General features: G+C 43.6%; 2 protein-coding genes across 7 annotated transcripts in view; one reads left to right on the top strand and one right to left on the bottom strand.

The window, feature by feature from the left end:
- The window catches only part of GLYR1 (glyoxylate reductase 1 homolog), a 35,610-nt gene extending 25,322 nt beyond the window's left edge, over window positions 1–10,288 (bottom strand). For 3 of the 5 annotated variants that reach the window (XM_026003049.2, XM_026003052.2, XM_026003053.2), the window contains exons 1-3: window positions 10,133–10,267; window positions 9,028–9,064; window positions 7,879–7,958 (exon numbers count right to left, since the gene is read on the bottom strand). In XM_026003049.2, the coding sequence (XP_025858834.1) occupies window positions 7,879–7,958; window positions 9,028–9,064; window positions 10,133–10,236 (221 nt within the window). In that variant the 5' untranslated portion in view covers window positions 10,237–10,267. Of the gene's footprint in view, window positions 1–7,878; window positions 7,959–9,027; window positions 9,065–9,418; window positions 9,616–10,132 lie in introns of those variants that run through there. The other 2 variants (XM_026003051.2, XM_026003055.2) reach the window with 2 other exon arrangements.
- A 594-nt stretch (window positions 10,289–10,882) lies between these two features.
- Window positions 10,883–27,189, top strand: part of UBN1 (ubinuclein 1) — a 39,743-nt gene continuing 23,436 nt past the window's right edge. For both annotated transcript variants that reach the window (XM_026003057.2, XM_026003056.2), the window contains exons 1-7: window positions 10,883–11,059; window positions 16,009–16,296; window positions 20,144–20,230; window positions 20,804–20,899; window positions 21,258–21,392; window positions 22,099–22,202; window positions 22,906–23,344. In XM_026003057.2, coding sequence (XP_025858842.1) covers window positions 16,048–16,296; window positions 20,144–20,230; window positions 20,804–20,899; window positions 21,258–21,392; window positions 22,099–22,202; window positions 22,906–23,344 — 1,110 coding nt within the window. In that variant the 5' untranslated portion in view covers window positions 10,883–11,059; window positions 16,009–16,047. The remainder of the gene's footprint in view (window positions 11,060–16,008; window positions 16,297–20,143; window positions 20,231–20,803; window positions 20,900–21,257; window positions 21,393–22,098; window positions 22,203–22,905; window positions 23,345–27,189) is intronic.

The following is a 27,189-nucleotide window of genomic DNA, read 5'->3' as shown; positions in this document are numbered from 1 at the left end:
TAAGCATGTTATCTATGGGTAAACAAAATCACAGAGAATGGAATGATGAACGAGGCCTCAGACACTGTCTCACCGCATAAAGCTTCAACCAGGTGAGGTAAGCAGGTACCTTCTAGTGATTAACTCATCTTAAAAGTCTGAAACTTGACTGATAGAGTCAAGTGGTCTATTCTATGGAGAGGAAAAATGGAATGATATTTTGACCTCATGTTGCCTGGAAGGTATACCACTGAACGGACCCTCCTGCTTCTCTTCCCATTTAGGGTTTCTAAGGACAGACCACCAGAGCAGATGCAAAGCCAGATATGCCCTGAAAAGCAGGCTAAGCTGTCCTACTGAGATGACACAAGTACCAGCGATAAAGCTTAAAGAGCCACATGCTTTAGACATGCCTCTTCCTTCGCTGCGCTTCAGGTTAGAAGCGGAGACTCACATAAGTTCTGGTGTAAGACCAATGGGGTGGTTTTTATGGAGCCCTGTAAGATGGGACAATACAGTCTAAGGCATCCTAATCTCTGCCTCCCTCTCCCCACATGAACTTCTGAGTATGAGGACGTGGATAGGTAAGGACATTTGTGGAGGAGGCACCAATAATTCATGCCTATTTTTTCACCAAAGCATTTTAAGTGGATTACTAATTTCTGCCAGAAGAATGGTACAGTCAAAATTCCATTCATCCTGAAGACTGGCATTTGAATACTAGAACGAAATTTTCCGCTTTGACCATTTTTTAAAAATGACAAATTTGCTAAGCAAATGGACAGTATAAATATCAAAAACATAAATGCAAGAAATATTAATCTAGCTAAGAAATCAGCCTATTATTGAAGCACTGTGCCCATTAGAAAAATGGTAAATAAAAAGCCAGCTCACCAGAGCCCTAGGAGGATTACCTCTTGAAAGCAAGCCAAATTGAAATCACTTTAGCCATCTGAATAGTTTTTCTCTAAAGGCTAACTCAGTCTCCTTAAAGAGTACACTTCTCAGCCACAGCTTCAATAATGCACCATTCTCTAGTACACTGAGGCCTATCAGCTGGGTCTGGCATGCAACTCGTGCTCAATAAATAATCACTGAGTAAATGATGCCTTCCAAGCATGTTCAGGAGGGCTGGAATGTTGGTCTCTGGGTTAAATGTTATAAGGCTTTGGTGGCCTTTTCGGGTTGTTGCTGTTGTCTGTACATTTGTTTTTTGTTTTATCACGACCCTGAGATCAAGACTTGAGCCAAGATCAAGAGTTGGATGTCTGACTGAGACACCCAGGTGTCCCCGCTTTTTTAAAATTTATTTTTATTATTTAAAGATTTTATCTATTTATTCATGATAGAAAGGGGGGGGGGGGAGAGGCAGGCAAAGACACAGGCATAAGGAGAAGTAGGCTCCATGCAGGGAGCCTGATGTGGGACTCGATCCCGGAACTCCAGGATCACGCCCTGGGCTGAAAGCAGGCACTAAACCGCTGAGCCACCCAGAGATTCCCCACCCCCCTCACCTTTTAAAATGACTTCTGTGTCTTTCTGTGATATGAGCTGTGACTTGTGATTTCCCTTCTATTATCCTCCTGATGCCTAGATGGAGCTGGACCTTTTCTGCCCAATTTGCTGTTGGGCTGGAGTCAGAAAAATTAAGCTTAGTCAAGTGGTGTGTAAATTACGAGCCCTTGCTTTTACATATACATACAAGGAAGTTAATCCTATTGTTTGTAGTGGCAATCAGTGAGGTCATTATGAAGAACAAAATGGATGGTCCCTTAAGATATCTGGCTAAGTGGAAGAAAGCAAGGTGCAGAACAGTGTGTGTAGTATGCTATCAACTTACATAAAAACAAGTAAAAAGGAATATGTAATTTCTTGATTCTGCACATAATATCTTTGGAGGGGCATATTATAAGAAACTAGTATAACTGGATGCCCATGGGCTGGTAACTGGGTGGCTGAGGGACAGGGATGAATGGAACTGTTTCATAGTTTATACCTGAATTGGAGGGGTGGGGGAGGCAGGCGTAAACATGTATTATCTTTAAAAACAACAACAAATCAACAATGAAGGCCTCTGCCATGGAACATGGGCTGCTCTGCTCATGGGATTGCCCCCATGACTTCTTTGTTTGTGGGCTTGCTCAAGTGGGTAGCAACTACCAGGTGGTAGGTGTAACTGCACCTGTAACACAGCCAGGAGCAGCAAACTTACCCTGGTATTCCAATACACCTCCTGTAAATTCTTTTCATTTGCAAATATAAACCTTCTACTATAAGCTACTCTCAGATTACACACTCTGCTCAAAATTAAACACCTTACATTTTCAAAAATTTCCATAATTCTGACCTGCTCTTAAATTAAAATCATACCCCATATATATCATATTAAACAAGGGTCTATAAACAATTTCTAAAACTCTCAATATGTGTTTCAGACTGCATGACACAATGACCTGGGTGGGAGTCGGGGTGGGAGGGAGAACACAAATGTGTCAGTAGAGTCCAAAGGTGAGAACAAAGATGGGGTGAGAAGATATCGTTCCTTCTCCATCTAGAATTTGGTGAGTAGTACTGAGCAAACGATTTGTATGCTTGCCCTGCCTGAAACCACTGAAAGAGGCTAAGGATTACTGAGTTGTTACAGGTCCAAGTCTAAGCTGTTCAGAAATCGACACCTAAAAAACCACAAATCAAAAAACAACCCCCCCCTCCAAAAAAAGAAGCCACAAAGAAAATAAGAGTTTGTCAGTTAATTTCAAGCAATGATTATCATATAGACATCAACAAAGACTTGCAGATAAGATAGATTTAGAAGATTCTGTTTTCAAAACTTGAAAACATTCCCAAATGCTGGATACGGCTTTCAAGCTGTGCTGCCTATGCCAATATGGCTAGCCCCTTCTTTTGTGCCAGATTCTTTAATTCTGGCTTATGACACCTGCTCCTGGAGTCCACTGTCTCAGCCATGAGGCGAGTCACCTGTAGGATGGATACTGGTGCTGGGAGAGGAAAATCTACTCAGTGCTCTCTAGGACAGGTACTGCCCAGCCCTGGCAGAGGGACACTGCTGGCTCAGTCCAAATACCTGGAGCAGTGCACTCAACATCCAGTTGGCTCTCTTCTCCAATTGCTACAGTGTTCGATATAGAGAAAGTGAGCCAACCAAGTGCCAGGCGAAAAGAAAGAAGGATGCTCCGATGGCTCCGATCTGCTTGTAATTACAAGCCACAGGTTTTTTTTCCAAGAGTTACTTTAGTACTCACTTCATACCTTATATCTCCCTTGATATAAAAAGTATCTCAGGTTGGGATCCTGGACAGCTTATCACTAACTCCACAAATCTCCTGACTCTTAGTGTCTACATCTGTTAAAAAGTCTTATCCGTTTTCCAGAAGGGCTGTTGTAGGATCAGGTATGAAGGCTGCTAAAGAAACTCTCAAGTTTGGAATCTCATTGGAATCTCTCATTTGGAATCTATCCTCTTTTGCCATCAATACTCTCTTGAACGGTTTGTCTTGGGGTTTTTGAATACTCAGGGACTACATGAGCTCCCTCCATTCTGCCATCCATGGCCACTGATGAAAATTTCAAACCCTGAGCTCAGTTTCTATCCTGATGAGCAACTCCCTGTCCAAGATAGGCCCTCAGGTACCTGAAACTTCATCTGTGGGTGTGGTCATGTGATAGAGTCAAAGTTACCCTAAAGTGATTTTTCCCTCTATATCTCCATGAAGTGGAAAGTGACCACAAGTAGCCCTCATCCACAGTGGTCATCCAGGCTTGGAGAGCTGAATCCAGCCATCTCACTCAGTTCTTCCCCTTCCAGAGGCAGCTTGTTAAGATCGGTCCTCAGGACACCTGGGTAGCTCAGCAGTTGAGTGTCTGCCTTCGGCTGAGGGTGTGATCCTAGGATCCAGGATCAAGTCCTGCATTGGGCTCCTTGCAGGAAGCCTGCTTCTCCCTCTGCCTGTGTCTCTCTCTCTGTGTCTTTCATGAATAAATAAATACAATCTTAAAAAAAAAAAAAAAAAAAAAAGGAAGGTCTGGTCTTCTTTCTTCCCAACAGGATGTCAACATAACTTGTCAAGATATTTTAGCAGAGAAAAGGAGAAAAACTACTTTTCTAGAGAACTGAAATCTTTATCTTAAGGACCTATCCTTTTCAATCTTTAATAAAGGTTCTTGCTAATATATATATAAAAAATTGTATCTATAAATAGTTTTTGTCATAACATACAGTTTTGAAAAGGAATGTCTCTCACTGAATCCTGTATTGCTTAGGAATTCAGGAGCAGCCCCATGGGGTCAGGCCTTATCCACCAAAATCAGGACCCTGTAATCAATAACCCCTCTCCTCTCCCTGATATCAAGCATCAAAGGTGAGGGAAAGCCCACTTTCTTCTGGAACCACCTACGGCCTTGCCCTTTACAAAGCAGTTCTCATCTCTAAAAATCCACTTGTACTTCCCACGGAAAGCACTTGTCAAATGTCTTGTTTCCTATAATGCTTCTTATGCATGCCCTAAACATAGTCACCATAGCACCTGTTCTACTCATAGTGACCCTTACCGAAATGTCTGCTGATTTATGAATAAGTCAGTGTTGACCTCCTTAGGGCCATCCATCATTTCATCAGTACAGATTGTGGTCTTTTTCACATTATTAAAGAATTTTACTCTTTGATGGGACTTGGTCCCCTTTTCTGATCCTGACTAGTTCCATCAGATCCCTTTGGGAGCATGGACTCAACTGCACACTGCACTCCTGGCAAGGTGGAAAAATGTTAAAAAAAAAAAAAAAAAAAGTACAACAATTTACTGTTTGGTGTGGGAAGCCTTTTTGGTCAAAGGAACAGACCCAGTTGAAATCCTTAGGAATTTCTGACTCTCAGATGTCTTTCCTTTTCAAACACAAATCCTTCTCTCTCAGGAGTTTCCCTTTCTTGAAGCCACCCGATTCTTACCAGCTTATTCTCTCTGTAGTGTATCTCCACCTCAACCTGGACTTTATTCAACACCTGCTGTTTGATGAACAAGTGGCACTACTTCTCTCCTGTGAGGTAGGGAAAATCATCCCACACGTGGGCAAGGACACAAAAGCTTAGAGAGGTGAAAACAGGGACGCCTGGGTTGCTTAGTCTGTTAAACGTCTGCCTTCAGCTCAGGTCATGATCTCAGGGTCCTGGGACAGAGACCGGCATTGGGCTCTCTGCTCCTCCCTCTCCCCCTGCATGTGCTCCCCCACCTCTGTCAAAATAACAGAAAATTTAAAAAGGTGAAAACAGCTTGCTCAAATTGTAGGGCAGTGCGACTGGCATCTGAATGTACAGTACGCCAGTAATGAATCCAGAGCTCTTTCCCCAAAATAATTCCCTAGACACTTTACCTTCAGATAATTTAAAGATAGTAAATAATACGTGCTGAGAACCCTTCTCCCTTCAGGAAGTGCTCGGAGATCCTTACCCTTTGTTTCCTTTTGTTGTCATCTGCCTAGCCACAAGAAGACAATGTGTTGGTCCTGTGACAACTTAATTTTTAAATAATTTTTTAAGTGGAATTCTACCAAGGGAGTTTAGCAAGCTTAAAGATACTATATATCTAATAGTTGCCTTGAACTCACTTGCTTATGAATCTTCACAAAGAACTTTAGCTAGAAATCACATCACTACCACTACTAACCCCAATAGCTTACTTTTATGTTCAGGAAGTGCATCCTTTTCATTGGCTTCACTTGTGTGCCTGGTTAAGTGCTGAAATTCACTCAACTCCAATTTTCTGTCTCACTTGTATTTCTTATACAGAGAGATCAGTTTACTCTTCTGACCTTACAGCATTTTTTTCTACTTTTTTTTTAATGATTAAAAAATCATATTCTCATTGCATAAAAATAAGAAAATTCATAAAGTATAAGGAAGAAAATCCTTCCAGGATTTTTTTTAAATTATAAGAACACAGGGATCCCTGCGTGGCTGAGCAGTTTAGCACCTGCCTTTGGCCCAGGGCATGATCCTGGAGTCCCAGGATCGAGTCCTGCATCAGGCTCCCTGCCTTGAGCCCTGCTTCTCCCTCTGCCTGTGTCTCTGCCTCTCTCTGTCTCTCTCATGAATAAATTTTTTTTTCATGAGAGACAGAGAGACAGAGACATAGGCAGAGGGAGAAGCAGGCTTCATGCAGGAAGCCTGATGTGGGACTCGATCCCGGAGTCCTGGGATTATGCCTTGAGCCAAAGGCAGATGCTTAACCACTGAGCCACCCAAGCATCCCAAATAAATAAAATCTTAAAAAAAAAAAAAAAAAAGGGAACACAATGGTTTTCAGGCCTCCTGTAATCTGATCAAGCCCCCACTCTCCATGAGTTTCCACTTTTGTTGTAGACTGGTATATGTTTGTTTAGCTAATCAAGTTGGGTCAACCATATTTCCTGTTATTCTCAAGAACAGTTCTTTACCCAGGTGGGAAGCCTCATTCTGCTCACACATCCAACTTAACACCCAGTTGCTCACAGTATTGCAACTGCCTGCACACCCTTTTTCTTCCTGCCTATTCAAATTCTATCCATCCTCCAGAGTAGATTCTAACCCCATCTCTTCTATCATCCTTCTTTGACCTGCCTGTTATCCACTGATGTCTCCTTGTTCTAGAATCCTTTAATAGTCACCTGTATCACTCATTCTGCACTTATTCCCATCTGAAATGTTTATGTCTTGTCACCTGAGTTCCTGAAAGGCAAGGACCACAACATCTGCTTTTCTCTGAAGGAAGCTCTTTTTGGTGTCAACAATTCAAAGTGTGCTGTACAATTAGCACATGTATACACAGGGACAATCTTTCTTGTAATGTCATTGGCATTACCAGAACATTCCTGCTTCCAGAGTGTCTGTGGCTGTCACAGCTGTGGGTCAGTGATTCCCTTGAATACTGTCATCAAAAGGCTGCTAAATTATTTTATGACAGAGAACTGGGTATATTGGCACACCTGCATGGTGAAGGTAGACACACCATTTAAACTCTAACTCAGGCTAAGGACTCTGGCATATAAACTCCTGAATGAATGAAGAACACTGCTTATAACAGATTTTGCTATAGAATATATCACTTTCTAGAAATATCTATTTTATTTATTTTTTCTTTTTTAATTTTTTTTTTTTTTATCTATGATAGTTACAGAGAGAGAGAGAGAAAGAGAGGCAGAGACACAGGCAGAGGGAGAAGCAGGCTCCATGCACTGGGAGCGCGATGTGGGATTCGATCCCGGGTCTCCAGGATCGCGCCCTGGGCCAAAGACAGGCACTAAACCGCTGCGCCACCCAGGGATCCCTAGAAATATCTATTTTAACCATTAGCATTAGATTCTTCAGAAAACTCACAGACATTTTAATCTAAGAATCCTAAGTACAGCTACTTAAACCACCTAGCTACACTTAAACCAAAACCATGTAATAACAAGAGAGCTGAACAAATCACTGGAAACTCAGGTAAATATGTATTCTCCTCTTTACTGTGACCTATATGGCCTATCAGAGAATCTCAAGGGAAGGTCCTGATTTCACTGTGTATCTCACACATGAACCACAATAATAAACAGCCATTAAAAGAGAGCTGAACGTGGTCTTTATAAAAGGTACTACTATGGGATTGGATAAAGAGATGTGAGAAATGACATTACTGTGATTATCATATTTAAAAGAATCCTATTTCTCACCTGACTGACATTGTTACTGGCCACAGAACAATTCCTATGAGCTAAGGATACATTTAGGTATAAAGCCAGAACAATATGCCATTCTCACAGACTACAGTAAAAATGAACTAGGGTCCCTAGAATATTCTCATAAGCAGCTCAGATCCAGGGCAACGCCCAAACAAAGGGAAAGTGAAACTCCCGAAGAGCACTACTCACTGATCTTCTGTTCCAAAAAACTTCACAAAGAAGCATTTCTTGCCACGAGGTTTCTTCAAATCTTTGGGTGGATTAACAATCTGGGGAGTAAAAGGCGGAAAAAGGTTTTTCACACCTCTAAGTTGGTAGGAAAAAAATGAAATAAAACAAAAGGAGTATGTTTAAAATGAACCCAGGATCTAGTACCTGTCCAAATCTGGCACGTTTCTACTGAGATGTGTGGAAATGTGCAAAAATTCTAGTTCCCTACATGTACCACGTAGCAGTGTTCAGTAAGTAGAATACCCCTTCTACTGCAATGGCCCTGTTTTAATAGCAGTTAAAACTAAGATCAATATCAATCCCCTTCAACCATGTGACCCTGTCATCCCTGAAAAAATGCACAGAACACTCTTAAAAATATTTCAGTGAAATAATAAGGTGGTGACTATGCTTACTGGTAAGCACTGGGTAATGTACAGAACTACTGAATGAATATGCCGTACACCTGAAACTACTACAACACTGTATGTCAATTATGCTTTAATAAACAAACAAACAAAAAAACAACTGCGCAGGAAAAGTTGAGACAGGTAATAATAATAATGAAGAACAACAGAGGCAATGAAAATGCCATATTGCAAAGAGACAGTCTAAAGACATTTCCTGGGCTCCTAGCAAGAATTTAAAAACAGAACATTTGGAAAGCTATGACGGATCGCCTCATGCAAAATCTGGAATGCCAACTTCTGCAAAGATGCACTGGAGCAGCACATATGGTAACATGGAAAGAAGATTTAAACTTAGTTGGGACAAAAATACTTTGACTTTTCACTAACCTACATTTAGATTCCGCTCTTCCTGGAGAATTTATTTTCTTCTCCTTTTGTTACATTTAAGAATAAGGCTAAAATTCAAATTAGAATTGATTTCCAGGATTAAGAAACTTCACCAAAACCATCTCTGGTTCAAGAGATAAGCATTTACTGCAGATTAAATGACCTGGTTTATACTGCACTGTCTTTTCTAAACAAATTGAGTAGAGAGAAAAAAATTGTGTTACTTAAGTCCAGTTTAGCTAAATGCCGGAAACAGAGAGGAATGAATTTTACGTTCTTCACCTTCTCAAACCCAACTTCAGACGTCTTCCGTTAGTAGCAAGACACTCACCTTTCCTGGCCAAGGAGGATACCGGCCGAGTTTCCCCCTAGAGAAAACACACAGTCAGCATTTGCCCTGGAAAAGCCAGTCCATCTCCTTCAACCCACTCAACATGAAATGTATTTTCCTAACTCTCCACCTGCACCCTCAAGTGCCAAAACAAAAGCTGGCAAACAGCAGTTCTTAATTTGGCTTCCGCAGCTGGACCCAAGAAGCCCGAACTCTTCAGAAACGAAATGCATAAGTGCAATAAGGTATGTGCATTCTTGCGGCGACAAGGAATACAGAACAAACGAAACCAACCAGGAGTCACTGGTCTAGAGCCTCCCCAGGACTGGGGGCTTGGGGCGGGGGGTGGGGGGAACCGTAGTTTGCTCTGTAAACACAGACTTCCCCTTACAAAGTTTGGTTTAATTCACCGCGAGACCAGCCCGGCTCTGACACAATGCTAATGGAAACCTTCCTCTGGGTCGAGAAGTGAGCTACGTCGCTCCAGGGAAGCGGCGACGGTCAGTCTTGGTTCGGGCGGTTGTCTAGGACACGGAAGCAGACCACGAGAGGCACCCAAGAAGGCAGCGGTCACTGCCAAGCCTTCGGCTGTAAAGGAGAAGTCCCCCTTCCATTTCTTCACGGGGCAGCGCCAGCAGTCCGGTTTCGACACCCCGGGCCAAGTCGCCCGCACAGGTCGGCTCCATCGCAACGCGAGTTTTGACGGGCTTGCCCAGGCGAGGTGGCCCCGCGGGCTCCCCGGCTCGCCCGCTTCCCGGGGGGGGGGAGCCTCAGCAAGACCCCAACGACCCGGCGTCCGCGGGGAGGCGTGCGGCGCCGGAGACTCCCTTCGCGGCGGCCGCCGGCGTGCAGGTGCGGAGCGCAGCCCTCCCCCGGGCGGCCTCGGGGCTCAGAGCCCGGCCCGCCGCGGCCACTCTCGGCCTCAGTCCCCCGGGGCCGGGCTGCCCCTTCCGCCCGGCGTCGCTCCCGGCGCCGGCACCTCGTCTCGCCCTCTCTCCGCAGCCTGGAGCGCTTAGAAAGGCAGCTCCGGGGCCGGCCGCGAACCCCGCGCCCAGTGGAGGAGCTTCCCGGCGCACCTCGCTTAGCCCTGGCCGCCCGGACTCACCACACCAGATCGCCGAGCCGCAGACTCACAGCCGCCATCTTACCACCCAACCACCGCCGACGCACGGGCCGCCGGGAACACCAAGTCGCCCCGGCGCCGCCCATTGGAGTGCGCGCGGCCACGTGACGGGGGCCGGCTGTCACCGGCCACGCCGCTGCCTTGACGTCACCGCGCCCGCCGCAGTTCATTGGCCGGCCCGGCGGCACGTGACGCAGGCGCCGCGGTCTCGGCGCGCCGGAGCCCGGAGCCTCCCGGCTCCTTCCCCCTCCCTCCGGCTCGTGACAACGAAGCGCCCGCGGTCCGAGGCGGCGGAGGCGGCGGTGACGGCGCGGCCGGCCGAGCGCGCGAGGGAGCCGGCCCTGCGGCCCGCCCCGCCTCTGGGCTCTGGCCTTCTGCCCCCTCCCGTCCGCGCTTCCGTTGCGGCCGTTAGCCCCGCGCCGGGGCTGGCCGCGTCGCCACACCGGGGCTGCCCTGACGGACCTCGGCGCGGCCTGGAAGCCAGCATCGGCCCGCGCCCGCGCGCGGCGGGCTCTGCGCGGCCTCGCCCGGGGGTCTGACGGCTCCTTCGGTGCGCGCTTTCTAACGGCCGGCGCCCGGGGAGCGGCTCGGAGCCCGCACCCGCCGCCTCAAGTTCTCCCGGGGCGCCGGGGCCGCCCGCCCGAGGTCGCGAGCTGCTCGACCGACGTGGAGCCGGCGTCTCTGCGCTTCCTCCGGGGCCGGCGCGGCGGCACGGCCGGCGAGGCTGCGCCGGGCGCGCGGGGACCCAGCCATGGGCCGCGGCGCGGGCCGGCCGCCCGCCGGGAGGCATGGCTCGGGGGCCGGCCGCTAGCGGCGCCGCAGCCCGGGCGCCCGGGCCGGCATGAGGACGGCTGCGGGGGGACGAGTGCGGCCCGTGGGGCCGTAGCCTGCGTCGCGCCGGGGACAAAGGTGCGTGTCTTTGTCGGGACCGGGCTCTCCCGTCCGCCTCGTTGTAGTTTGACACTTTTAGAGAAGTTGGGAGCTGGCTGTTGTGACAACAGGAAGGCAGATGCTCGCGTAGTTGGGAGTCCGTGAAGGCCAGGGCATTGAATGGGGAACTGTTTACAGCAGCCCAGCGCGGAGCTCAACCCCCCCCCCTTCCCCCCGTCCCCCGGGTACAAAATAGCAATTTTTTGGAAAGCTCCCAGTCCCGGTCGCAGGCCCCCAATAGCCTCGGTGTTGTCGACCTTGTTTCTCATGAGTGGCTCTCTGCTTGAGAAGGTGGTGGATCCTTAACGCGTCTCCCTGTAGGTGTTGTTGTTGTTGTAGACTTTGGTTGTGAGCACGTTTTGTTTTGTTTTGGTGGTGTGGTGGTGGTGGTGCCATTTGGCTTGTCCGCAGCCTTTTTCCTGGAATTCAGTTTCCCTAACCGTACCGGCCCGTTAGTTTCAGGAGCTGTCATTTATACTGTTTTGTATTGTCCTCCGGACAAGCCAGGAATTGGAAGCACCTTTGAGATTCCAGGAAATGACTTCGTAAAATTCGACACACACACACACACACACACACACACACACACACACGCTGTTCCTAATTTTACAGACTCTTAAATGTTTGAGGAATTTAAAGAGACGTTCAGCGGTCTGATAGAATATATGAATTTTAAGTCGACATCACATTGGACCTCGGGGCATTCCCATGGGAGTCCAAACGTGGCGAAGAATGTAGGTTTAGTGTTGTCCCGGAACTTCTAGCCAATGCAATAAGACATGAAACAAAAATAAGAGATGTTTCAGAAAGAAGGCAAAATTCTCATTTCTGGGAATGACAGGACAGCCTGTTTGGCGGGAGGGGTAAAAGTTAAGGGAAAGCTATTGAATGAGTTCAGCAAGGAGATTAATAATTACAAAATCAGCCTACAAAATTAGCTTTTTTTGTTTCACTGATAATTAGTTTGAAAATACAGTAAAGAGAACATATAACAACAACAACAACAACAACAACAACAACAAAAACTTTAATTCCTGAGAGTAAACCAAGGTGCAAAAGAAGGCTACTGTTTCTTGGGTAACACCAGTTGAGGGTTTTTAGGAGGGATGTTTTTGTGTGTACGATAACTGTGCTTTTATGTAGCGTGATGTTCGACTTGTTACAAATGAGTATTTAAATACTTATTTTTTTCTTACGCTTTTAAGGTTTTACTCCCAAATCTTGTTTTACTTACAAATGTAAGAATAGTTCTTTAAAAATAAAAATACTTGTCCCTTGACAAAGCTTCAGTTAAGGTACCAGCTTAAAAGATTACATTCCCCTAAACAATGAACTCTTTTTGCAGTGTTACGTACCCTTAAATGTTTTATTTATTTATTTATTTATTTATTTATTTATTTATTTATTTATTTATTTATTTATTATTTTTTTATTCATAGAGAGAGAGAGGCAGAGACACAGGCAGAGGGAGAAGCAGGCTCCATGCAGAGAGCCTGACATGGGACTGGATCCTGGGTCTCCAGGATCAGGCCCTGGGCTGCAGGCAGCGCTAAACCGCTGCGCCATCAGGGCTGCCCCCCTTAAATGTTTTAAACTGCATTTGAAGTTTTTTGTTTTTGCTTTTTTAAGTGGGCTCCATGCCCAGCGTGGAGCCCAATGTGAGGCTTGAATTCAAGACTCTGAGATCAAGACCTGAGCTAAGATGGAGAGTCAGATGTTTAAGTGACTGAGCCACCCATGCATTTAAAGTTTTATATGCTTGTTCTCTTAAATAAATACTTCAAAATTCTTTTTTTTTAAGATTTTATTTATTTACTCATGATAGTCACACACACAGAGAGAGAGAGAGAGAGAGAGAGAGAGGCAGAGACACAGGCAGAGGGAGAAGCAGGTTCCATGCACCGGGAGCCCGATGTGGGATATGATCCTAGGTTTCCAGGATCGCGCCCTGGGCCAAAGGCAGGCGCCAAACCGCTGCACCACCCAGGGTTCCCAATACTTCAAAATTCTAAAATGGGGGATCCCTGGGTGGCACAGCGGTTTAGCACTTGCCTTTGGCCCAGGGCGCGATCCTGGAGACCCGGGATCGAATCCCACGTCAGGCTCCCGGTGCATGGAGCCTGCTTCTCCCTCTGCCTGTGTCTCTGCCTCTCTTTCTCTCACTGTGTGCCTATCATTAAAAAAAAAAAAAAAAAAAAAATCTAAAATGGTGAATTTATAAGCCTAATGGTAAAATCTTTCTAAAGATGTAACTCTTGTTAAGTCTGCTAGATGCAGAAATGAGATTTAAATGAACACTTTCAAACTTAGGTTTTCTTAAGCATTTCAGATTAAAAATAAGTCTCATAGGTCAGTCCTATTTTCTTAAACTTTTCAAATAACTTAGTAACAAGTAGCAAGGAATTCTTATGATGATTATAAAATTTAATGCAAAACCTACCAAGTGTTGATATGTTATAGGTTTGATTTACGTTTATTCTCCAGTTCTCTTTCTAAAGTCACACAACTGAGAGAAGCAGTTATACCATCTAGGTGAACAAAGTTACACTGTCTAAAATTTGGACCATGGTAAGGTTACATTATAAAAATTACCGCTGAGGGGCACCTGGGTGGCACAATCAGTTAAGTGTCTGCCTTTGACTCCGGTCATGATCTCAGGGTCCTGGGATTGAGCCCTGCATTGGGCTCCCTGCTCAGTGGGGAACTTGCTTCTCCCTCTCCCTCTGCCTGACGCTCTCCCTGCTTATGCTTTTGGCCTCTCTCTCTTAAATGAATAAAATCTTAAAAAAAAAAGAAATTACTGCTGGGACAGAGACCTGTTTGTCCCTTCCAGGGTGAACTTCCTACATCCTGTTAACTTTGAGGTTCCCTTCCTTTGGTGAGAAATTGCCTGCTTGTGTCAGTGGGGGACCTTTAAACCTCCTTTTTCAGCTGTAAATGCAGCTGTAATTTATTTTCTCAACCCAGTGCATCATGAATGTCCTGAGGGCCTTGAAAGCTTCTTTTAGGAGAATTTCTTTCCAGCATTTTAGTGCAGGGCCTTGAAAGCTTCTTTTAGGAGAATTTCTTTCCAGCATTTTAGTGCACGATGGTTTTTTGCACTACCAACCTGTTTTGCTGCTAATCACTTTGCTGCCTATTTAGAATTATTCTAACTCTTCATTTTTAGGTATTTTACTTCCTGATCTTAGCAATCACAATTTTTGGTCATGGTAGAAAAAAATGAATGTTATGTATATACAAGTAGAGATTCTTGTAAGTGGATATATGTGATAGTATAAATCTTCCTGAATTAGTTGCTAATCATTCATTACTGTCAAAATACAGTGAACTTTTTTGGGGGAACTTGTCAACATTATTCTAAAATTGACCTGAAATAATAAACAGGCTGGAATAACTACTACTTTTAAAAGAACAACAATAAAGATGAACTTTTGATTGAAGATATTAAAATACCATAAATTTTTTTCAAAACAGTATAGTATTGGTTAAAGAATCTCTAGATATACTAGATTAACAGGTTGGATTTCAGTAAGAGATCTTAAAATGCCTAATACATTACTATATAATATATGCCAAGTCAGCAGTGGAAAGAAAGGTTAGTGATTATTGCTGAGAAGAAGCCAAGTTAGAGAATTCAGTGTGAAACATTTCTTTTTATTTTTTAAAGACTTTTAAAAAAATTTTTTTAAAAATTTATTCATGAGAAACACACACACACAGAGAGAGAGGCAGAGACACAAGCAGAGGGAGAAGCAGGTTCCATGCAAAGAGCCCGACATGGGACTTGATCCCGGGTCTCCAGGATCACGCCCTGGGCTGCAGGCAGTGCTAAACCGCTGCGCCACTGGGACTGCCCAGTGTGAAACATTTCTTTTATATTTCACTGTAATCAAAATTAAACAGTAACAAAATAGGAAAAAGTAGTTGTATGACAGCATTATATATCTGTAATATATCAAAATTTATAGATTTGTAAGAATAAATCAATTTTTAAAAGCTGCAGTTGTTTTCAACCATTCCCTTAATGCTGGAAATTGAGGTGGTTTTTATTATTTTTCCTGTATAAATAAGGATGCAGTGAATATTTTTATTTACTATAATGGTAGAAAGTTCATACTAGAGCGTGAGTTTAAGAAAGTAGGATGTAAGATTATACCTGAAGTGTGCGCATGCACGTGCGCGCGCGCGCGCACACACACACACAAAATGTATATATATAGTGTGTGTGTATTTGGATATTTGTATTATGTAAACGTTTGGTATTCTGGGCTTTGCAATCTGTTTGACCATTTCCGAGCAACTTTGAAGGTCTTTGGCATGTCATAATTTTTCACTTTGCTAAGGGCCAGTTTTAGGTGGAGAAAGGTTGGTGTCTTAGGAAATGAGTCGAGAGTCACACTCTCCTGAGACGCTGGTTTTTTACTTAACCCAGAGGAGGCAGTACCTTCTGTGAGCTATTAAAAACTTTTCTCATTGTAAAGATTGGCCCTAAATGTAAGTGTACTGCTCGTGATGGAAATACAGAGATCTTAAGAAAGAGATTATTCTCAGCCAGAAAAGAAAAGGTTAAATTAAATGAAAAACATTATTCTCTAGTGGTCTTTGCAATTTTGAGGATTCTTTAAGGCTCCATCAGCATGGATTTTCTAACATCAAGGAACTCTTGACTAGGCATAGAGAAAAAAAGACTGGAAGTATGCTGAATTCTGGTTATTTCTGAATGATAGTATTTGGGGTGATTTACACATTTTAAAATGATATATTTAAAGCAAATATTATTGAAGAAAAAAACAGTAAGTGGTGATTAAGATCAATTTAACAGTGGATTCTTCTTGAATTTCTTTAAGCTTAAATCTGAATAGCTCAATAGGAAAAATCATTTTTATCATCTTGGTTTGACCTGGTCCTTCTTTTAATGTTAACAGAAGCCATGCAGTGACACCTGCTAAGACTTGTTGGTAGCCATGTCGGAGCCCCACAGGGTCCAGTTCACCTCTCTCCCAGGTTCTCTGAATCCTGCATTTTTGAAGAAATCCCGGAAAGAGGAGGTTGGGGGAACAGAACAGCATCAGGACTCTGAGCCGGCTGCAGCAGCTGTTCGGATTACACTCACCCTCTTTGAGCCAGATCACAAGCGCTGCCCAGAGTTCTTCTACCCAGAGCTGGTGAAGAACATACGAGGGAAGGTGAAAGGCCTTCAACCCGCAGACAAGGTACACCCCAGCAGCCCCAGACTGGGTCTGCAGATAAAACACAGGGAACATCCTGTGGAAATGGGACTTCTGGAGGGTGGAAGCAAGACTAGAAAGGCTCTGGCTATCCAAGATCACGGTGCTCAGCCCAGAGCAGTCACAGGTGTGCTGATTTTGCCTCTGAGCAGGAACGGATAGAATTCTTTCTCAAACCATTGTCCTGATTTATGCTAGAGAAAACACTGTGCATCCAAGACTAATATGAATTATGACTAATAATCAACAATAAGCTATTTATTTATTTATTTATTTATTTATTTTCTTTATTTATTTATGATAGTCACACACAGAGAGAGAAAGAGGCAGAGACATAGGCAGAGGGAGAAGCAGGCTCCATGCACTGGGAGCCTGATGTTGGATTCGATCCTGGGTCTCCAGGATCGTGCCCTGGGCCAAAGGCAGGCGCTAAACTGCTGCGCCACCCAGGGATCCCAACAATAAGCTTTTTCATGCCAAAATTATATGTGTGTCAACGTGACCAGTCTCTGGCTGTTCCAGCACTAGAATTTTGTGCTGGACATTTTTCTTTTCCAGTAGAATCTTACTCTGCCTACTGTAAGGCAAACAAGAAAAGACATTGACTTTTCTTTTTTTTTTTTCCTTTTTTAAAAATTTATTTATTTTTTTATTGGAGTTCAATTTGCCAACATATAGCATAGCACCTAGTGCTCATCCCATCAAGTGCCCCCCCTCAGTGCCCGTCACCCAGTCACCCCCACCCCCCGCCCACCTCCCTTTCCACCACCCCTTGTTCATTTCCCAGAGTTAGGAATCTCTCATGTTCTGTCTCCCTCTCTGATAATTCCCACTCATTTTCTCTCCCCTTAATTTTCTTTCACTATTGTTTTATTCCCCAAATGAATGAGATCACATAATGTTTGTCCTCTGATTGACTTATTTCACTCAACATAATACCCTCCAGTTCCATCCACGTCGAAGCAAATGGTGGGTGTTTAAGACATTGACTTCTCAGCTCTTCTGAACAGTGAGATTCTGGATAGTTTCTTTCCCTGGTTGGATAGAAACCTATTTTTGTGGGAGGTTTTGTTTTTTGTTTTTTTGTTTTGTATTTTGTTTGCCGAAATTGGGTTGTAGTCTTCAGATCTTTTGAGAATCAGTTTGATTTCTTAAATATTTTTAAAAATTATCTATTTTCCTGACAGATTTGCTTTGCTCTTTAGTATGGAACTTCTTAAACATGCAGAGTGGGAGAAAAATATAATGAGCCCCTATGTACCCATCACCAGCTTCAGCTATCACTGATGTTTTCATTGTAAATTTTTTTGAAAACTATTTATTGAATTAAATACATTAGAAAAAGTGCATATATGACAAATTCACAGCTTGATGCATTTTCATAAACTCAGCACACCCTTGCAACCTGTGTCTGGATTATGAAATGTAATATTTTCCAGGACACCAGAAACCCTCCTCCTGCCCTTCCAAAATACTACCCAGGTCCACTGCCCTAGTTTTCAACAGCTTAGTTCAGTTTTGCACATTTTTGTATTTTACCTAAATGGAATTCTACAGCATGAGTAGGAAATAGGTGAAGAGCACAAGCCCCTACTATGGTGCACTATGCTAGGCTCTGAGGCAAAGGTTGGTAGGATTCCACACTTGGAGTATTTTGATCTCTAGAGTGGCTCTTAGTAAAATGAGGATCAGCTTAATACCTGGCTCACAGGGTGTTTGAGGGTAGAATCAGATCACATAGGTACAGTTTTTAGCAGCATAACTCAGTGGCCAGTTGTTCATTCAAATTCACCGTTGTGCTCTTGAGGGTGAGTGCCTTTGGTTAGGAGGATCATCTACTTTCTTTGCTCAGATAAAAATGTTTTTCCTTGATTAAAATCTGATTAGCTGAATGAAAGCCAATAAATTTGTGCCAAGGATCAACCTTGTGTATGAGGGCAGTTGGATAAGATGAGAAAAAAATAATTTCAAATCCATTCAAGATTCCTTTTTCAAAGTAGAAATGGGATCTCATTCCTTGAGAGGAAGAGACAGTAGCAGGGATTGGTTGAAGTCTTTATTTTGTAGGTTCAAGCCAAATCAGTAGGTCAACTGAAATTAGAACTCTAGTCCTCTGATTTCACCTTTTTGGGGGATCCAAATGTCTTCTATTGCAGAAAAATGTATGGAGCATACACAGAGAACTTTGGATTCAATTTCAAGGGATTCCTGGTCTTCAGATTCAGAACTCCAGAATCTTTGTGTCTACTCTGTGGTTTTCAAAGTAATATGTAATCTGACAGATTCATGTATTAATTCATTTAGCATGTATTTCTTATAACGTAAAGGCGCTGTGCTAGATGCCGAGGACAATATAAAGGTGGAAAAGCCACTACTATTCCAACCTCAAAGGGACTTTCAGTCTTGTTGGTACTTTAGAATTATGCCAACACAGGTAACAGGAGTTACAATGTGGCAATTGTCTAGGTCTGATACAAGCCCTGTAGGGCTTGGACAGCAGAAAGCTTACATCCCAGATGCTTTGTTTGGACAGAGTTGGACCATCATGTGTGCAGGAAGTAGTACTTTTTGGACAACTACTGTTTGTCCAGACATGAGAGAATACACATTGTATCCAGTACTGCTTTAGATTGGTGGAATTTCTTAGAATGATTTTAGTCACTTGAGTTATATGTGATCATTATAGGAAACTTAGAAGGTACAAATGAATGCATGTTTTAAAGACCACTCACTTGTGACCCTTATATGTATGTACGTTCCACAATATCTCATTTAACTTGTCTTCCATGAATGGATGGGATTCCAGTGGGCAGGGAGGGGAGGGTGGGGTCATAATGATTTTGGTCTATTCTGAAGTCTTAAATGTATTGGGATGGGAGTCTTTTATTAAAATTAAGTTTCCTTGTCAAAAAAGCTTAAAGTCCAACTCTGGAAAATGTACTTGTTGAGAAAAACACAACAGTAAGTTTACAGAATAGAAATAAGCTTTGGAAAACCACATGAAAATATTTGGAGCGAGTATTGACATTGGGAGGAAAGACGAGATTACTGATCCATCAAGATTAGCTTCCAAGGAAAGGGAATGCTGTGAACCTGGTTTTGATTTCTTTGGTGGCAGTGAAGGCAGTGCAGGTTCATACCACTCTTCTAACCAATACGACAGAATAGCTCTCAAGGACTTGGACTATACTTTCAGCAGGTTCTTAACGTTCCTTGAACCATTGACTGCTTTATTTTTTATTTTTATTTTTCTTTCATTGACTGCTTTAGAAGTCTGGTGAAGCCTGTGGGCCTTCCTAGAATAATGTTTTTAAATACATAAAATAATTTTTAGGGTTATGAAGGAAATTATATTGAAACACAGTTCTATACAGGTTGAGCATCCCTGACTGACACCTGGGTGGCTCAGCAGTTGAGCGCCTGCCTTCGACCCAGGGCGTTATCCTGGGGTCCCGGGATCGAGTCCCACGTCGGGCTCCCTGCGTGGAGCCTGCTTCTCCCTCTGCCTGTGTCTCTGCCTCTCTCTCTCTGTGTCTCTCCCTGACTAAAGGCCCTTTGCCATATTTGGAGCCGTCTAAGACCTAGTGCTATGGTGGGTAATTGTAGACATTTAATTAAGTTTTGTTGAATTACATGAATGGAAACTTTTTTTTCTTAAGCAACTGGAGTAAATACTGTTGGGATGGTAGTGTGTATTTTACCTTGTCTTTTTTGAAAGAGTTGTTTTTATTATGCAGTTTATGGGTGTTGAGTAGTCATTGCAGGTATTATGAATGGAATTGTGGGAATTTTTTTGTGACTCTTATTTTTGTGGAATGGTCTCTTTATACAGAAGAAAGATCTCTCAGATCCTTTCAATGATGAAGAAAAAGAAAGGCATAAAGTGGAGGCCCTTGCCCGGAAATTTGAAGAAAAATATGTAAGATTCCTCTCTTGGGCAACAAAACAGCCTCGTTGAGTGGGAGAGGTTCAGACATTTTTATGTTCCTTTAGTGGATTATCATCTAAACAAGTACAGAGGTTGGCGAGAACAAAATGCAATTATTAGATAAATGCATTATGGTACAGAAAATACATGTGGCAGGCTCTAGCGTGTGAAGCTAAATGGATGAATGAGCAAGAAGTGCCTTTTACTCCTAGAATTTATGCTTAAAATAAATGTTTTGAAACAAAGCATACAAAGCCATTTCATTCCTTCTTCTAGAAGTCTTAGGCCATTTTATGCAGATACAAATCTGTTCTATTTAAAAGATCTTCAGGGAATGGGGTTTAGGGTGGGTGTATGGTTGTGTGTGAGAGAGTGTCCCACTGATTTACAACCTTTAGTCACTAGTTGGAGTTCAAGGCAACAATTAATTCCATGTAGCAAAAAAAAGCATGTTGATCTTAACATGCTTGAGACTTAAACATTTATTAAGAGGGCAGTCCTCATGCTGTATGTTCTTACTACAGTTACACATGGAAAAAATGCATAACCTATTTTAAATTTTAGGGTGGAAAGAAACGTAGAAAAGATCGGATACAGGACCTAATTGACATGGGGTACGGTTACGATGAATCTGACTCTTTCATCGATAATTCTGAGGCGGTAAGTCTTTACTGAAAATGCCACTGAAACTACCCCACCCTAGCTCCTACTAATAATGATGGCCTGGAGGTGGAGTCGAGTCAGCGTGGGCATGCCCTCAGTGTGAAGAGAAAGCTGTCCTGGTGAGAGAGAGGGGAAGTGACATTCTTGATCAGGCCATAGTTCCCTCACCGAAAATGATGACCAAATCTGTCCACACACCTTTGAGCTAGGACATTCATGGTTGACCAGAAGCAGGTCTTAGCATGCTGAGAAGTGACTGAAGAACACAGTCACATCTGCTCTGTCAAGACCCACTCTGCACCTTTGGACTGTTGTACCAGAACTTGGAGCTGACTGTTTGTTTTTTCCCCTTCAGTATGACGAGCTTGTTCCTGCTTCTTTGACTACAAAGTATGGAGGATTTTACATTAATTCGGGAACCCTGCAATTTAGACAAGCATCAGAATCTGAGGATGACTTCATTAAAGAAAAGAAGAAAAAATCTCCAAAGGTTAGAATAATACTTGTTTTTGGATTTCAGAAGTGCTTTCTTATATGACTTTATAAGATCAGTAGGTGACTTGCCAGAATGTCTCCTGGTTTAGGATGGCTCAGGAGCTTGGTGGAAAGGCATGATCCGTGTTGAGACTGACAGGTCACTTCTCACACCTGTACTGTGGGGAGATGCTGTGAACCTGGAGGTGTCCACGCCTGTTTCCCAGCAGGCGCAGCAGGGATTTGTTTCTCAAGGTGGTCTCAGGGTGGGGACTGGGGCAGTGAAGGTTGTGGAGTGAGGGGAGTTTGCACCAACCTTGCTGTGTCTCTTCTGTGGACATGTAGAGGACTTCAGTTCCCAGGGCTGTCACCCCAACAAAAACAAGTTAGCCTTAAGTTTATTTTGAAATCAGCCTACCACTGCCTGTGTGTTTAAAACAAGAGGTAGGGCCCACGTACAGCTTACTTGAATGAGAAAAGTTTCAGGCTACAGAATGGCCTCTTGCCTCAGCCCTGGGTGCTTCCAGGAGACACTGTCAGTGGGAACACTGTGTTGACCTGCTGCAGGTCTGTGGTCCGGGACCAATCTGGAAGCTGTTGCTCTTGAAGGAAGTAAGACAGCTCTCAGGATGTACCCTGGGTGGAGCAAGGCCAGTGCTGTGTAGTGCACTTGCTCCCTGAGTTAGGGAGCCGTGTAACTGTGCCTTGTCTTTAATTCTCAGAAGCGGAAGTTGAAGGAAGGTGGTGAGAAGATAAAGAAGAAGAAAAAAGATGACACTTATGACAAGGAGAAGAAATCGAAAAAGTCCAAGTTTTCCAAAGCCGGGTGAGAGGCAGCAGCTGCTTTGCTAGGATAAATCTGAACTATTAGGGCAGGACACCTGGGAGCTGACGCGCCCTCCTCCTCACAGCTTCAGAAGAGGCAGCAGGGCCTGGCCTTCCGTTCCCCCTCACGCCTCCCACGGTGCCCTTGTGGGCAGTCAGTGCTCTCACATCTCTGTGTGTCAGACATTGGAGTTCTCTCTGTCCCTCTGTCAGCTTTGGCAGCTATTTCTGTCACTTTGTGACTGCTGATGTTCCTTGTTCTCTTGGGCACCCCTCCTCTGCCCCACTTCTCCTTCCGTCTCTGCCACGACCCTTTGTCTTCTGTGGTCCTGCTTTCTTCATCTCACCCCAGCTGCTCTTCAAGTTGCTGCTGCTCTCTGCTGCTCCTGCTTTTTCCCTTTAAATATTTCTCTTGCCCCCATCCCCTTTTTCGCAACCTTTTATTTCAGCCTGGCAGTGGTTTTTAAAAACACATCGGATATTTAGCGTTCTGTGACACTGTTTTTGCTAACCTGTATTAAATCTCAAGCTTTGGTCCCGGCAAGAAGGAGCTCCATATGCCAAGAGGAGGGAGGAGGAGTAACAGGGTGGCCTTGTGACTAGGTTCCTGGAGACAGTTGCGCTGGGAGCAGGGGCAGTCTCTCGTGAATTTCCCTTTTGAGGTGTACTGCAGCCCTCCTAACCAGTTTCCTCCTTGCTTGCAGCTTCACAGCCCTCAATGCCAGTAAGGAGAAGAAGAAAAAGAAATATTCTGGGGCTTTGAGTGTTAAAGAGATGCTAAAGAAATTTCAGAAGGAGAAAGAGGCTCAGAGAAAGAGGGACGAAGACCATAAACCTGTAGCCGTCTCGTCGGCGGAAACTCAGGGCCTGCGGGAATTGGAGGGCACCTCTGACCCCTTGCTCTCGCTCTTTGGCTCCACTTCTGACAACGACTTGCTCCAGGCGGCCACTGCCATGGACTCGCTGACTGATTTGGACTTGGAGCAGCTGCTCAGTGAGTCTCCAGAAGGAAGCCCTTTCCGTGATATGGATGATGAGAGCGATTCCCTTGGGGTGGGACTGGACCAGGAATTCAGGCAGCCCTCTTCCCTCCCTGAAGGCCTGCCTGCACCCCTGGAGAAGCGCGTTAAGGAGCTGGCTCAGGTATGGTGACACAGAGTGGCCGGGCTTTCCTGGAAGCGGTTTGGGCAGATTGACGCTGGTTCTGCACCACATGAAGCTCGCTGCCCAGAGCAACCCTTAGTGAATTGGCAGTTTCAGTGTAAGGTTTTCCGAGCTCTTTTCTCCCCCCATGTGAGGAAACTATACACTCTGCGCATCAGGCATCACTTTTAGACTTTTTGTGGTTCTTTCATTCCTGGAAAAATCTTCTGGGGAGAGTTTCTCTCTTTCTATTTCCTGCCTATCGGTTCCTTCCCCACAAATATCTTTCCTTTGGTGCAATAGACTGATATTAATGTTGGTGGCAGGCAGCTGAGGCACAGATCCGTCATTTTAGTAATCTTTTGAAGGTTTGGAAAACTCACACAAGCTTGCAGATGAATATTACACATAGAGTGTGTGTGCTTAATTGCCACTGCATTTCAGTTGCTGCTTGGACTTGCCAATCATCAGTGTTAGGTAGTAAGTACAGGAATGCCTAAGGTGTGATAAATGAAAAGGAGTGAACCTTAATATTGCCCGTGAACCATTAAAAAAACAGCAAAAGTCTTTGAGTGATAGCAGCCGTTGGCGATTGGGAATTGATTTCTAGAGGGCTAAGAACTGTCAATTCAGTAATGTATTGCTGACCATAAACCAAGCATGGGTCATTAGTTATGATGACTTTTAGTTAAAAAAATGCTTTACCTTGGGCATCATGACTTATGGTGCAACTCTGGTGGCATTTATACTCTGTAGCTTAAGTATTAAGCCAGTGATTCTCCTAGGATTTCAGAATCACTGTTAGGTGTGTAATATCTCTTGTGTTTTAGGGCAGGATGAAATGTTAACCACTGCTACAAATGATTTTCTTGTTTCCAAAAAATATTTAAGCACAACTTACAAAGTAAAGCAAATGTCTTACTTGGATTTTTAGTTCTTCCTCGTTAGCCCATGTGCAGTATTCTCTTTGAATGTGATGATTTAAATGAATTGTGCCATGTCAGGGGTTCAGAGTATACCTTAATAGGACATTAAGGTGGAAGTAGTTGAATCTGAACTTGGCATGTTTGAGCGTACTGTTCTGTTTGCTCTTAGAATTTATGTTTTAAAAAATTACTCCTTGTTCTTCTCAATCTTCCAGTTTGTTATCAAATTGTTTTTTAGCATCTGAAAGTCTTGTTAAGTAAGTTGAGTTAGATATATGTGGCAGTAGCCAGTCGTTTCTTTAGAGAAATGTCAAAACCATTCTTGGATGTGTCCCTTACCCCCACCATAGGCAGTGTTTTAGTCTGATAACTTAGACTCATTATTTCAATTTCTTGGGAAAGATGGACAAATTCAGTGGAAACAAAGTGGCTTAACATGAAACAGCATTGGGTTGTGATTCAAGAAAGCCTTGTTTCTGGAGTCCATTTGGATGGACTCTGAGCAAGCTGTGCTTCCTCAGTGTTTGCCAAGTTATCTCTTGGGACAATGGAGACAGGGTTCTGGATCCCATAGATAAGGTAGCTTGGGTTTTGGTGGGAAGTGGTAACCAGGACAAATTGACATACTGAAAATACAGTGTTCATATGTGAAATCAATACTTTAGTCATCACCTGGCCTTTCTACTACAAAAGTGTTAAGAAACTCTGAGAAATGGCGTAGAAAGTGGGGATTACCCATCATTCTGCCAATCTGAAAACTATTTTCAATTTGCTTATTCTTTTTTAGCTTCTGTGTATGTTTTTATGGAGTTGTAATTATAGTTGTCAATAATTGTTTCCTGCTTTCTTCACTTAATAAATATTATTATAAACCCCTCATCACTTTTGATGGTTGCATGGAAAAGAAGGCTTATTTTTGGAAAGTTACTTAATGCCATTCCAGAGGATCCCCAGGTGCTCCATTCCCACCAGAGCCTGTGCTTGGGCACTTGGAGCCTCCCCACATGTGTGCACAAGTGCTCTAAACCCAGACCTCACTGAGAATCTCCTGGGAAAGCTATTCTTCCCAGGAGAAAAATGCACACATACACAAAACTTGCATACAATTCCAGAAGCCACTCATGGATATTTAGATCCTTAATAAGGAATCCTGTCCTCAATCTTGAACTGGACATTGGTTTTTAAAATTTAAATTAAATTTGATGTACATAACTGTAACATTAGTAGTGTTATATGTTTCTCACTTTATATTTCATTCCTCTAACTATCCTTTTTTCCTCTTTATTTTTATAAGATTGTTTACATTTAAAAGTTTGGCCCTAGATGATACATGGATCAGTTTCTACTATTATCTGAAAAAGTGCCCAAAACTTAGGGCTTCAAAGAGCAGTTCATTTCTCCTGACTCTGGGTAGCTGGGCAGTTCCTCTTCTGGTCCTGCCTGGCTCACTCTTGGGGCTATGTTCAGCTGGCAAGTTGGCTGGGTGCTGGACCACAGGGATGGCTGAGATGGCCAGGACATCCGGCCTCTCCCTCCTCTGATCTTTCATCCTGGGTTTCTTCAGGGCATGGCAGTTTCAGGGCAACATTTCAAGAGAATGAAGGTAGAAGCTGCAAGGCCCATAAGATCTAGCCGTAGAAGTTATGCATTGACATCACTTCTCCCACTCTATTGGTAAAGCAAGTCACAGGAGCAAACCAGGTTTGAGGGTTGGGAAATTAGAGGCCACCTCCCTGTGGCACAATGCATGTACTGGGAGGGAAGGGATCTGAGGTCCTGTTTGCTGCCTATCACAGTCCCGTAAACAGATTCTAATCTGGTATGTATCTGTCCCTTCAAGAACAATCTTTGCTGTGGGAAGCAAGAACAGATTTACCTTCTAACTAGATGTGATGCTTAAAACTTTGAAAAAATGTATTTGAAAACTTATGTATGTTAGAGAGGTACACCAAGAAGGCTGCCCTGGTAGATGTCTAAACAAAGGTCACTGTTTTCTTCTTATGTTAGTTCGTGTTTCATTTCCTGTTCCCTTGTACTGCACATTTTTATGGGCTCCAAGGTATCCAGTGATTTGATTTGATAGCCTTACCCTGCCTTCACTTAATATGCCTTAAATTGTGCCTTTTTCTTGGTTGTTGAAAAGTTCAGATGTGTTGCCACCTTCAGGTTACTTCTCTTGATGTAGTTTAGCAACTGTTCAGCCTGGTCCATACAGATGACCCAGGTCTGAGACTCAAGCATAAAATGGGAACGATACTGAGAAAAGAAACAGAGACCCTTGTAATCCAGTCTTCTACTCTACCTGTTCACAGTTTACCTTCCTATAGACTTAGAATTCCTGCATCACAAATCCAGGGAGACCTGGATCCAAGGACAGAAATGTAGAAAAAAAAAACCAAACCTAACCTGTTTGATCTTTTCTAAAAAGAGAATTATACCAGCAAAAACAGGCACAGTATATAAGGTTCTGATCTAGGTGCTGAGAGGCTGCAAGTGGCTTTTATTATAATTGAAACACCTCATTAAAGGACTATTGGAACTATTATAAATCAGCATGATTGAGCTGTTTGGTTTAACTTAATTTCCTAATTAATCTAGGATCAATTTATACAACTCCTTAGGCAAGGTTGTCTCTTCTTAGGGTTGAGGAACCCCACTTATTTCTGGAAGACTATCATATAAATCCAATTGTTCTTTTAATTAAGTTTATTTAAAAATACAGCACTTGAGGGGCGCCTGGGTGGCTTAGTCAGTTGAGTGTCTGATTCTTGGTTTTGGCTCAGGTCATGATCTTAGGGTTGTGAGATTGAGCCCCCATAATTGGGCTCCACACTCACCTGGGAGTCTGCTTCTCTTCCTCTCCCTCTATCCCTCTCCCTGCTTGTGAGCTTTCTGTCTCTTTCTCTGTGTGTGTCTTTC

This window comes from Vulpes vulpes, chromosome 3, assembly GCF_048418805.1.
Source record: "Vulpes vulpes isolate BD-2025 chromosome 3, VulVul3, whole genome shotgun sequence".
Lineage (NCBI taxonomy): Eukaryota > Metazoa > Chordata > Mammalia > Carnivora > Canidae > Vulpes > Vulpes vulpes.
The sequence above is the reverse complement of the archived record's forward strand: the minus strand, read 5'-3'. Positions and strand labels throughout refer to the sequence as shown.